The sequence below is a fragment of the Camarhynchus parvulus genome, chromosome 19 (assembly GCF_901933205.1).
Source record: "Camarhynchus parvulus chromosome 19, STF_HiC, whole genome shotgun sequence".
NCBI classification, from domain to species: Eukaryota; Metazoa; Chordata; class Aves; order Passeriformes; family Thraupidae; genus Camarhynchus; species Camarhynchus parvulus.
In genome coordinates this window covers 1,173,324-1,185,702 of record NC_044589.1, presented here as the reverse complement: position 1 = coordinate 1,185,702, position 12,379 = coordinate 1,173,324, and the positions used below count along the sequence as shown (strand labels likewise).

The 12,379-nt window shown below is 38.6% G+C and overlaps 1 protein-coding gene across 10 annotated transcripts in view; it reads right to left on the bottom strand.

The window, feature by feature from the left end:
• The window catches only part of GTF2I (general transcription factor IIi), a 71,892-nt gene that overhangs the window by 34,760 nt on the left and 24,753 nt on the right, over positions 1-12,379 (bottom strand). For 8 of the 10 annotated variants that reach the window (XM_030962442.1, XM_030962448.1, XM_030962447.1 and 5 more), the window contains exons 11-15: positions 6,289-6,348; positions 5,181-5,243; positions 3,974-4,105; positions 2,915-2,977; positions 1,928-2,032 (exon numbers count right to left, since the gene is read on the bottom strand). In XM_030962442.1, coding sequence (XP_030818302.1) covers positions 1,928-2,032; positions 2,915-2,977; positions 3,974-4,105; positions 5,181-5,243; positions 6,289-6,348 — 423 coding nt within the window. The remainder of the gene's footprint in view (positions 1-1,927; positions 2,033-2,914; positions 2,978-3,973; positions 4,106-5,180; positions 5,244-6,288; positions 6,349-12,379) is intronic. The other 2 variants (XM_030962444.1, XM_030962446.1) reach the window with 2 other exon arrangements.

The window sequence follows — 12,379 nt, the reverse complement described above, 5'->3', positions numbered from 1 at the left end:
AACATTGTCAAAGAAGCCCCTTGCAGTCATGGCATGCAACAAAAACAGAAGCAAAGATATTTTACCATGAGCCTTTGAGCAATTCCAGACAAAGGCAAGGAGGTGGGGATTACACTTGCTGAACTGCACATGCTACACTACAGAGTTGCTGCTATGACGGAAGGGAATTCCATCATCCTGGCTTTCTAGGGTTAATACAATCATAAAACACCTTCTGTTACCCAGGATTACTGAAAATATAAACAATGGCTGCCTGTCCCCACAGATTAGGGATTTTTTTACTAGCTCTACATGATAATGGGGGCCCTGGAAAATGTTAAAAATAGACTCTGAAAATGTTAGGCTTTGTGTTTTGCCAGATCATTGCACCTGCGTAAGCAGTATGATAAATGATATAATTGTTAGAGGTGATGATTGTTTAGTAATTAAATATAATTATTGTATAGCCATAAGAAGAATCATGAGAAATTATGTTAGAAATTTAAGGGGGAACCACAAGGGGTCATGCTTGATTGAAATCTGTGTATACAACAGAACAATATAAGTTGAATAATTAACATGAAAACTATATAACGATAGAATATAAAAACATGTTCCTCTCGAATGTATGGTCAGAGTCAGATTTGGGTTCATACCCTTGACACCCAGAGCTCTTCAATAAAAGCACTGACATGATCATTTTCGTGGTTATACGTTTCCGAACGCTAACATACAGACTCATTGTTTCTGCACTATGATGATTTCCATAACAGGCTGCAAGGCCAACAATCAATCAAACATAGGAGGGAAATTCATGATCACAGTGCTTTTGCTGGGGCAGAGTGCACTAAAAAGACAAGCAGGATTAGCCAATCAATGCTCGCTGTGAGAAAGAGCAATTTATACTGAACTGCACTCCAGTTAAACAAAGTGAAGCTAATTGTATCAGAAACTCTATCAAAATTAATCAGCAGTGCATGAAGAAACATATTTTAGTTATTCCAGCAGAGCAAAGCTGCACTGGTGCATTTTGAAGAGCATCTTCTTTCAGATCTCTGTAAGCTGGGGTATGGTATCACTTTGGGAGCAAGGCTGAAGGAATCTTTGCTTCAAAGGTTTCTCTTCACACAATATGTGGGGTGTAGAGCAGAAATTCAGCTCTATCTACTGGGACACCTCAAGTGCAGTATACTTGAACCATGTCAAATACATCACCCAGTTCATGGAAAACAGCATCACGTTTAGGTCAAATTCCAAGGCAGTTCTGGGTACATAACTAGCAAATGCAAAGTATTACACAAAGGAAGAATTAGGAGTTGTTTTCCTAGACATGAACATAAAATAGGGTCGTAAAAAAGCTCTAACTGTATTTCCACATCGGCTCCTGTACTGCCATCAGAACTCTGGGGGCTGCCTTCAAAAATATAAAGTAAAAAACATATTCCTGACTGCACAGAACCTTATAAAGCAGACAGATTAATGTGCCCATAAGCCAAACCAAACCACAGGAAAAAAGGAGAGGTACAGGATCACAAAAAATTCCAGGTAAAGCACCTTTAACCAGACTAAACTGACGGGCATCTATGCATTTCTGTGGAGAACCCAATAGAAGGGATCAGGAAAGAACATAACTAGAAAATCTCAACTTTCTATCTGTCTATTTATGTCTTCATGTCAAATAACAAAAACCAAGAGAGGCAGCCTATGATGATGATTATACTGCTGCAATACATCTACACAGAGCCCATGGCTCTTAAATGAAATTCCAGAAGTGCTCTGTATCTTTTAATTCTTTAGCTTCTATAATCCTCTCAAAAAGGTTTTAAATAATCAGTTGATGTGACAGTTATTTTTACAAGATACTGATTATTTTTGAAGCAAAAAATCACCCAAAACCTTTTCATTAAACAATGCAGGGAAATAAAATATTCTTTAATTTTCATCTTACCAGAATTGGACTCTTCTGCATTTCTTCTCCCAGTACTGGCCCCTTCATTAGCCGACTTGGTGCTCTTCTGCCTCTTGTCAGGTGGTGGATAGTCGTCATCATCTTCTTAAAGAAACAAAAAAAAGAAAAAAAAAGGTTTTTTACTTTTGTGCTAAAGGCCTTTACATATAAGCAGAACTGAATGACTCCTCTCATATAAACTTTTCTGTCAAGGTAATGATGGAGTTATTTCCATGCTGCATTGCAAAACACAGAAAGTAATGGCAGAAGTGTTCACTTCCTGAAAAATGCCCTGCCTACTTTCTAAATTGCTGATTGGGTGCTCCTAATCGAATTCCACAAGCAAGTACTGCAGAAGCCAATCTCAGCAGTGCTGTAAAGCAGTTCCAGGATGCTCAATCACAAATACAAGAAATACAGATCACCTCCTACCAAGATCCCAGCATGAGAACTGCAGGGACACTGCTGGGCAGCTTTAGAGCCACTTGGATGACAAAGGGAGCTGCTCAGTGCAAAGGTTTAGATCTCACAGTTACCAATATGAGACAGACACCTTGAGGCTCTGCTTACACCACCTACAACACTGCCTTTCTGTTCTGGTACCATTCTTCCCTGAAGCATTTGTTAACCACAAATGTTTCATATAACTACAGTGTGGTTATAAAGCAATGTGTTCTCCAGAATGAAAGAATGCTATAGCATCTTCTCTGTTCAATGAGTATTTTTAATTAGCAACACCTGAAAATTACTCCAAAGATACAAATTGCTGTCAGGTATCATCTCAAAACCAGCCCACCAAGTCCAATATGCTTCAGTATATTGTGTTCTTCTAATACTTCTCTACCAGGCTCGTTTACCAAGCAGTGCACAATCCAAACTCCACTCAACACCAGCACACAATTCTCTTCAATCAGTGCCAAGTAATACTTGGAAAACACATTTTGGATAGAAAAACACCCAAAAAACTGAAATTCAGGTGGTACTGACCTTCAATGGTGACCTCAACCTCAGGCTTCTCACTTATTTCTGACATGTCATGGTGGGAGGACTCTGAAAGGGAAAAACAGGACAGTTGAATGATGGACATGGACATGATTTTCAACCAAATACTCCACGCATTTGCATCTAAACCATCTAGGTAAAACCTTATGAAACAAGGGCCTTGTTACCCTTGTAAAATCATGGCTCAGGCCTGTTACTTTAGCTAAGCAGGAAAGGGCTATGGGAACATGACACAGCTGCACTGGAGGCAGAAAAACAAGTTATATAACCATGACATGCTCACATCGTGGTTTAGGGCAGTTGGTTGGATTATATCTGTTCTACTAAAATGGAATGTAATAGATAATGGGCTACCTGCTTAAAAAGGGCCTGGTTTTTGCAATAAACAACTCTCCTTTGCACCTGCCAGGGGACTCTGCATCACTCTGCTTTCTACTATTTATCCTCACAAAAAACATTCACATCTCATAGGCTATAACTGAATTTCCACATCTGTTCTTTCATTGCCATCAAAACTCTGGTGGCTGCCTTCAAATATATAAAGACATTCCTGACTGCACAGAACCTAATAAAAGCACACAGATTAATGTGCCCATAAGTCAAACCAAACCAAACCACAGAATAAAGGAGAGGTATAGGATCACAAAACATCCCAGGTGAAGCATCTTTAACCAGACTAAACTGAAGTGCATGGATGTGTTTCTGTGGAGAAGCCAACAAGAGGGATCAGGAAAGAACACAACCAGAAAATCTCAACTTTCTGTGCGTCACTTTACATCATCATGTCAAATAACAAAAAAAACCAAGGCAGCCGACAAAGATGATTATACAGCTGCAATACATCTGCACAGAGCCCATGGTTCTTAAATGAAATTCTAAAAATGTTTATTTTTTAGCTTAATTCTAGCAAAAAGGTTCTAATTGATCAGCTGATATGACAGTTATTTTTGCAATAATACTGAACTTTTTGGCACCACAAAACCACCCAAAACTTTTTCATAAAACACAGCAGGGAGACAAAATCATCTTTAATTTCTGTCTTACCAAAACTGAATTCTTCGGCATTTCTTCTCCCAGTATTGGCAGCTTCAGTAACTGAACTGGGGCTCCTCAAGCTCTCTTCAGGGGGCATGTACTCATCATCATCATCATTATCATCACCAACATCAACATCATCTTTAAGAAAGAAAAAAAAAACCAAACACAACTAGTTTTCTGTCCAGGAAACTTGAGTGCATCACTGGAACTGCCATCAATTTAAAACTCTAACAGAATTAAGGAACTGTGCTTATCAGGGCACCAAATTTTGCAATAAATTACTTAACTGAGTAACCTCAGAAAGCTCCTGTTCATACCTATGAAGGAACAATTTGTTCCTTCAGAAGGGCCTGTGCAAAGCACAAGAGAGCAAAAAACAAAGCTGCTCCTGTACTTCCTAAGCAAAACAACATTGTCTTCTGAAACATGACTGGGCATTGCATGATCATAAAACAGCCATGCAACAGCAAAAAGAATCACAGAATTAATTGTGCAGATAGGGACTACCTGTGTTGTCTAACTGGAAGTAACATCAAAACACACGACCAATGTTTTGTCTTTAAGAGTTCAAATGCTCTAAACCCACTCTCAAACCAGTGAAAAACCAATGGGAACCAATGAAAATCATCAGCAGGTCAACTCTGCCATAAACACACACAAGTGGACAGACAGCAGAACAGCAGGGACACTGCTGGGCAGCTTTAGAGCCACTTGGATGACAAAGGGAGCTGCTCAGTGCAAAGGTTTGGATCTCACAGTTACCAATAGTAGACACACATTGAGGCTCTGATTACACCTCCTACAACACTGCCTTTCTGTTCTGGTACCATTCTTCCCAGAAGCATTTGTTAACCACAAATGTTACATGTAAGTACAATGTGGTTATAAAGCAAAGTGCTCTCCAGAATGAAGGAATACTATAGCATCTTCTCCATTCAATGAGTATTTTTCATCATCAAAACTTGAAAATTACTCCAAAGATACAAATTTCCGTCAGGTATCATCTCAAAACCAGCCCACCAAGTCCAATAGGCTTCAGTATATTGTGGTTTTCTAATACTTCTCCACCAGGCTCGTTCACCAAGCAGTGCACAATCCAAACTCCACTCAACACCAGCACACAATTCTCTTCATTCAGTGCCAAGTAATGCAGGCTTTGGAAAACACACTCTGGATAGAAAAATGTCTGAAATCAATGACCTGGGGAACTGACCTGCAGAACTGAACTCAACCTCAGAATCCTCACTTGTGTCTGACGAGTCAGGCTGGGAGGTCTCTGAAATGGAAAAACAGGACTGCTGAATGGTGGACAAGGACAAGATTTTCAACCAAGCACTCCATGCCTTTGCATCTGAACTACATTGTCAAGGAAGCCCCTTGCATTCACAGCATGCAACAAAAATAGAAGCAAAGATATTTTACCATGACCCTTTGAACAATTCCAGACAAAGGCAAGGAGATGAGAATTACACTTGCTAAACTGCACATGCTACACTGCAGAGTTGCTGCTATGACTGAAGGGAATTCCATCACCCTGGCTTTCTAGGGTTAAGACAATCACAAGGATTTCCCCCTCTCTTACCCAGGATTACTGAAAATATAAACAAAGGCTGCCTGTCCCCACAGATTAGGAATTTTTTTACCAGCTCTACAGACTCATTGTTTCTGCACTATGATGATTTCCATAACAGGCTGCAAGGCCAACAATGAAATATGGGAGGGAAATTCATGATCACAGTGCTTTTGCTGGGGCAGAGTGCCCCAACAACACAAGCAGGATTAGCCAATCAATGCTCACTGTGAGAAAGAGCAATTTATACTGAACTGCACTCCAGTTAAACAAAGTGAAGCTAATTGTATCAGAAACTGTATCAAAATTAATCAGCAGTGCATGAAGGAACATTTTAATTATTCCAGGAGAGTAAAGCTGCACTTATGTATTTTGAAGAGTATTTTCCTTTAGATCTCATTGTCAGTTGCACTTACAATTTATTAAGCTGAGTTTTATTAAACTGTATAAGTCATTATGAAACAGACTGGACTTCTTGAGAAACAATTTACACAAACAACTTGTGCTTTAGAGTAATCAACCTGATGCTCCTCTTTGAATTTAGAAAAGGAAGAAATTAAGTTCCCGTCTACATGTCTGTCTACTTGGACAGCTGGAAATTAAAGCAACCATAATTTTCATTTCTGTCCATGTTTAGAGTTCCAATACCCTCAGTTTTTTTGGCAAATGAAGTAGAAAAGCTGTGAAAAGCAAAACTCACACACTCAATTTCTAAAACAGATGTGAGGAAAAGAACAAGTAAAAGATCTACCTGTGTAACTTTTTCCAGGAGCAATTTTTTCATCTGTCTCTGGTGCTTTGGAAGGGCCTGCTGGAGAATAGAGAGAACAGTTTTTAAAGGTGCCTTACAACAAACACATACTTCCAGTCCATACAGGAATTTGCCAAGTAACTTTTAATTTCCTATATTATGGGCTCACTTCATATTTTCTGTAATGTTAAACTTTGGAAATACTCTGTTAAATATTAAATATTTAATATTTAAATCCTCAATTAAATATTCAAATCCTTACTTATTTGGTTTAACAGAATAAAAATGGGGTTAGTGGCAGCACTGTGCATTTCTTGGACTACTGAACAGGCAAGTGACTCATGCTGAACAGCAGGCTTTCAACTAATAAACTAATTTTTAAGAAAGAAATGTTCATGCTTCTGCCTTTCTTCAAGGACACTTTAATCAGCTAGATCTTTTTTCTGTTCATTAAAGTTTATATTCCTAAGGAGTATTCTTTGACCTCAACATTCCTATCTACATTTAATACATAAATTTACCAGGATTAAAGTAATTTATGACACTCCAAGGCTGTTTACTTTCCATTACAACAGCTCTTTTGAAGACTACAGACTGGTTAAAAAAAGACTGGTGCAGAAAGCAGCACAAAAACTACACATAACCTATTATTATCACTCCTAAATTATTTGTGTTTATTTAGTGTTAATTTATTTATTTGTGTTTATTTAGTGTTTATTAACACTAAATTAACACTCCTAAAACCCTACTGCTTACTGCTGTGGCTCTCCTGCAGCTGCGCTAGAAGGGTGAGCTGCTTGCAGCACAAACAACACCACACTGAGCAAGAGGCCATTCTGTACCACAGGAACGGCACAGGTATGGAAAACCTGCCCATGTGTGGCAAACAGGAGTAACTGGAACTGACTGATTCGGACAAATTGTTCTGTGCAAATCTCATAATTTCCGTGTGCATTTGCAAAAGCAATCTGCAGAAGCTCATATAGCTGACCAGAAATTCTAATTGTTTAGAGATATGTTAATAAATGTATCAGCAAGAGTATTAATAGTTCCACAAGAGAAAATCTACTGTTAATTAATAAGGCAATGAAATATTCTAAACTCTATTGCATCTGCACAGTAAGAAAGAAAATACAGAAAAGACTATTGTCACAATCAGACTTTGTGAGTATTTCAGTCAAGTGAAAACACATATACAGAATCAAAGAAGTGAATATCTAAGTACTAAAGAAAACAATGATAATTAGGTGGTTATAATAATGCTAACTTGAACAGTTCTGCCTAATTTGATTATTCAGATTTTCAAAGAGATTAAAAATGAACAGCATTTCAAGTGAGGAACCTATGCAAAGTTCTTTGCTTGAAACACATTTCTTTCAGCAGGTGCTGCTTAGATCTTCTGCCACTTTTCTTTGTTGGGGGAAGGTGTTTCCCCCCCTCTTTTTTTTTTTTCATTTGTTCACTTCAGAGGAGCTCCCTGATTTTGTTCAAAATACAGTTCCACAAACACTGATGTTGGCACAGCCTAACCAGCCTAACCATAGCCCAAAGATGGGGAAAAACAGGGAGGAAAAGGAGCCAGAGACACTGGTGGTCCTCCAGGCCTCAACAGAAAGAATTCTCATACCAATAGTGTGATCTGCACCTGTTAGGGGTGAGTGGGAATAGAACAAAATCCCCCAGGGTGTACTGAAAATGTCTCCATGGACTAAATTTGCTTTTATTTAAATCAGCATATTCAGCAGATGCACCCAGTCAGGTTTGTCATTTCCTAAGAACTCCTGTGAACATGCAATTATTATTACTCATAAGGCACTGACACAAAAAAGTATGCATCCCACTATAATCAAATATCTCAAAATATGCACAGTTTTGCATGTATTCCTTAATTCAGAAATCCTGATAGGATTGTTTTACCCCCATATTCTGAAGTATTCTCTGTATTGCATTATCTTTGTGCCAAATACATGCTGTGACAGCAGTTAAAAAGGAAAACTAATAGTCTTTCATGCTTTTAAACTTGAAGAAATACTTCTCTAGTTAAAAAGATAAACTTAGTAGATTTACAGCCCTTGGCATGAAGCACAGAGAATTCAGTCCTTTTATCTGTAATATTGATAAAAACTACAGTACATGTAGTAAAACCATCAGATTTTTTTTTCAAAAGTGGCCAACACAGATTATTTCATGACACTTGAATATTTTTCCATATTACAAAGCTTGGACAGAGGAAAAAAGCAGTATGAAAAAGTTGTTTCAGAAATTAAAACATGTCAAACTATAGATTCTGCTGTCCTAATTTAGTAAAGACTAGAAAATTAAATTTAAAAGAGTTCTACCACCAAGAGATATTAATAAAAACAGATACATTTCCACTTTACTGCATTAAGGCACACAACAGGCAGAAATACAAAGGTATGACATAACCAAGGAAAGCAAAAATCAAGTACAGTGGTAACCAGATCAAAAGAAACTCCATCCAGAAAGAAAGATATGAAAAAAATCACAAAATAAAAAAAAAAAGAAAACTCAAGAAAGAACTAAATTCTACCAGTGAAGGTAGGATGTAGGAGGAAGGATGGGCACAGAAGCGGGAAATTTAGTTACTAAAACCACAGGACACCTTAGAAGTAAAATCTTTCAGTATGTTTATGTCTTGGAATCTGAACTTCAGATGTGTAGGCAAAGCTGAGCAGTTTCACCTTGAACCAGAGAAAGCAGAGGTTATCCTCTTCAGCTAACAGCCAGCTCTTACACAGCACAGGCACTTGGGAACTCTAACACCCACACCAAACCTTGGTCTTTCATGAGCAGATAAATACAGGACAGATCACTGCACCCAAAGCATGTGCCTGGTCTAGGATTCAGCAGTGCAGTGGAACCTCTGTAAGAGATGGCTGTTGGCATAAATTGAAACTCCTGAAATGTCTGTTACAAATAGATGATTTTTCACATTCCAACAAATCCATTAAAGACAAGAGTAGATGTCATTCCCTCAACAGTCACAGCTATTCTTTCTGTCTACACACCTACACACCATTTACTAAAACACTGATTCCAAACATTTCAGCCTCAGTTTCTAATGGATTATGTCCTAATGTCCTAACACCACACAGCCAAACCTGTGCCACTTGGCAGAAGGAATGGATTTATCACCTCAGGGATAAGCAATGCTCACTTTTCTGGCTACCTTTTTTGTACTTTTGGCACTTTTTTGTAAGCTACCCATATGTAGCAATGTGAACTAGATGTGATTCCCTTCAGGAAGCACAACACTGTGCTCACTTTATATTCTGGAATTTCTTGGTTTAAGACAATACCTGCACAGTCAGTGTTACATGACAGCCTAGCTTCACAGATTTAGCTCTATTAAAATGGACATAATTGTCTAGTATTCTGAGAGATCGCCAAAGGGGAAATATTTTGTTGTTAGAGACATTCTAACAGACATTCATTATTTTTAAGGTTTCAGAGTGAGAATAAATGCAAAGTTTACATTCACATTTTGGGCTTTTTCTCTGTAGAAGAAGACATTTTCAATCTCATTTGGGTTTGGATGTATGTCCTGTATTTTAACTATCTCACTAACATTGTCAAGAATTCCAAAACTGATAGTACTGTTCAACTACATGGTGTTTTAAAGAGAAAAGCTGTTAGGCAGTTTTTTACTCACTTCTAGGTGTTTTTAAAACTGAACCAGGCAATTCACAGGACAGACTGTTTACAGCCTTTTCCTTCTGCTTCCATTTTTCTTCATTTTAACTTCAAGGCACCAGTGAAGACCTACATTCACAAAATTTACAGGATAACACGCCACTTTTACAAAGTGTTTGGTCATAAGTCAGCAAATAATTAAGTTCTGTATGGGTTATGCCACCAAAAACCCCTGCTTTATCCTGTAATGATAAAGCACTCAGCACTCACTCAGCAGTACCACATTTATGAGCCCCAAAGGTTTGTTTTTATACAGGACTAATGGGGTATTCTCAAATCTGAAAATACATTTGACTCTTGAGAATTTATTATTTAATTTCTTCATTTCTAGTAAAAATACTAAATTATATTTAAACCACTAAACCAAGAAACAGCATTCTCAGTTATGTTTCTTTTCATAAGAGCCATAGCAACTGATACTTACAGGTAAGGCACATGCAGGAACACTAGCTAACATAGCTGGAATGCCCCAGGATGTGTCACTTAGTCCTGATGGTAAACACTCAGTCCTTTTCCTCATTTAGCCAATCATCAAAATCTGGACCTTTTTCCCAGAACAGGTTGTCTTTGGTCTCCCCCAAGTTTAACACTGCAGCAAACTTCACATTTGTCCTGGACATTTGAAAAAACATCCACTACCACAGTGTTTGCACTGGTTTGAAAGCAAACCAGTGGGAGATTCCAAATCAGAACAACCATTTAATAGAAAAATTAAAATAAAAAGAGAAAACACTGGCTTAAACTGACTTAAGAGTGCGAATACAAAGTGATACCCTGTTGGTCAGGGTAGTGGCAGCAGTCCAATTAAATGGTGGCTGCAGATCTGTTGGAGTGATTGATGTGGTTCTGTTGAAGCAGTGATCCTGTAGAAGGGTCTGGTCTTCCTCTGAAGGTCCAGTGGTGGTTATGTAGCCCCTGTCCTCTAGGAATTCAGCAGGTAAGGCTACCCATGGTGCTACAAACCTCAGATTGTATCCAGGTAGGAATGCTTGGTTCCTCCTCCTGGGCAGAGCATCTCCCAATGGGATGATGGAATTTTATGAGTCATGCAGAGAGACCTGATGGCCCATGAGCAGAGACACACCCCAGAGTTATCAGGGATGGGTCATGGAGGAGAGATAAGGAACACTGCCCCACCTGTTCTAACAGCTTCTGAAGATGGTAACAGAATACATACTTTGGGTTACATCTTACTTTGTAACTTAAGACAGTGCTAGAGCCCACTGACAGAAAACTGCCCCTCATTCTCTGTCAATACACCCACATGAAGTCTTAGATGGCTGAGTCCCTACTTCTCAGCCATCTTATTGTGTACTGCTAAAACAACTCTAAATTTAGTAATTCAGTATTACCTCATGGCAACATCTAAATGGTGCAACCTTCAACCGAGATGAGAAGAACATCCACCTACAGATATAATTTTCCCTCTGATTAACAGGAAGAGTTAGTGTGCCACCCAGGCACACAGCACATTGATCAGCATTACAGATCTTTGAGAGGAAGCACTTAGAGAAAAAATACAACCATTAAATTTTATCAGTGAATCACTTTCTCCAGGAAGCCCCAGCAGATTGCTGTTCTCTAATACTTAAGTTGTTTCTTCTCAGAAACTGACAACCCTGGCTTTTGCTGTAGGTTATTTTTAGCAAAATTTATTACCTTATCTGTTTTCTTTATTTTGTAGCACATCTCTCCAAAGGCAATGCTGGGGCAGACTGTCATTCCTCAGGAACACCCCTCAGAATAACCACTTTTTAAAGGTTCACTTCTTGTACAGCACCACCACCCATACACCTATGTGCCTCCAGAATTTATAGCTCTATAGTCTGGACAACCTTTGGTTTGAATCAGAGTGATAGCCACACAAAGAATGAAGGGGAAGCTGCTTTACTTGTCTAGTCAGCATGACTTGAAAGAGAAAACATCTTTTAGCTCACAGCACCCCATCACTTCTACCAATATACTCAGTTCGGTCTTGTTTTAAAATGCCATTTTGGAGAACTACACTGCAGGCAGAGAGGGGGAGTCATCCCTCAAGCACCACTTTATCACAAGCAGATACATATTTCTCTCCATCAATCAGAAGATTTAAATTTAGAGTTCTTTGAAAGACAACAGAAACCCCACCCTGCCAAATGTGCTTAGACTTCACTCTGGAAGCATATTGCATGACTTGGATTTCTCAGATGCAGTGCAGTGGATACTGTTTTGTAAAGAAGAGATTTCAGTGCAGACTCTCTTCAGATGGCATTGAGTTCCACTGTGGGCTATCGGCCAAATTGTGACATCATTTGTATGCATGAAATGGAAAACCACAATGGGGATAAAAAGCAAAAGAATGGGAAGACTTGGCGTTGGAAGGAACAATTATTAGATT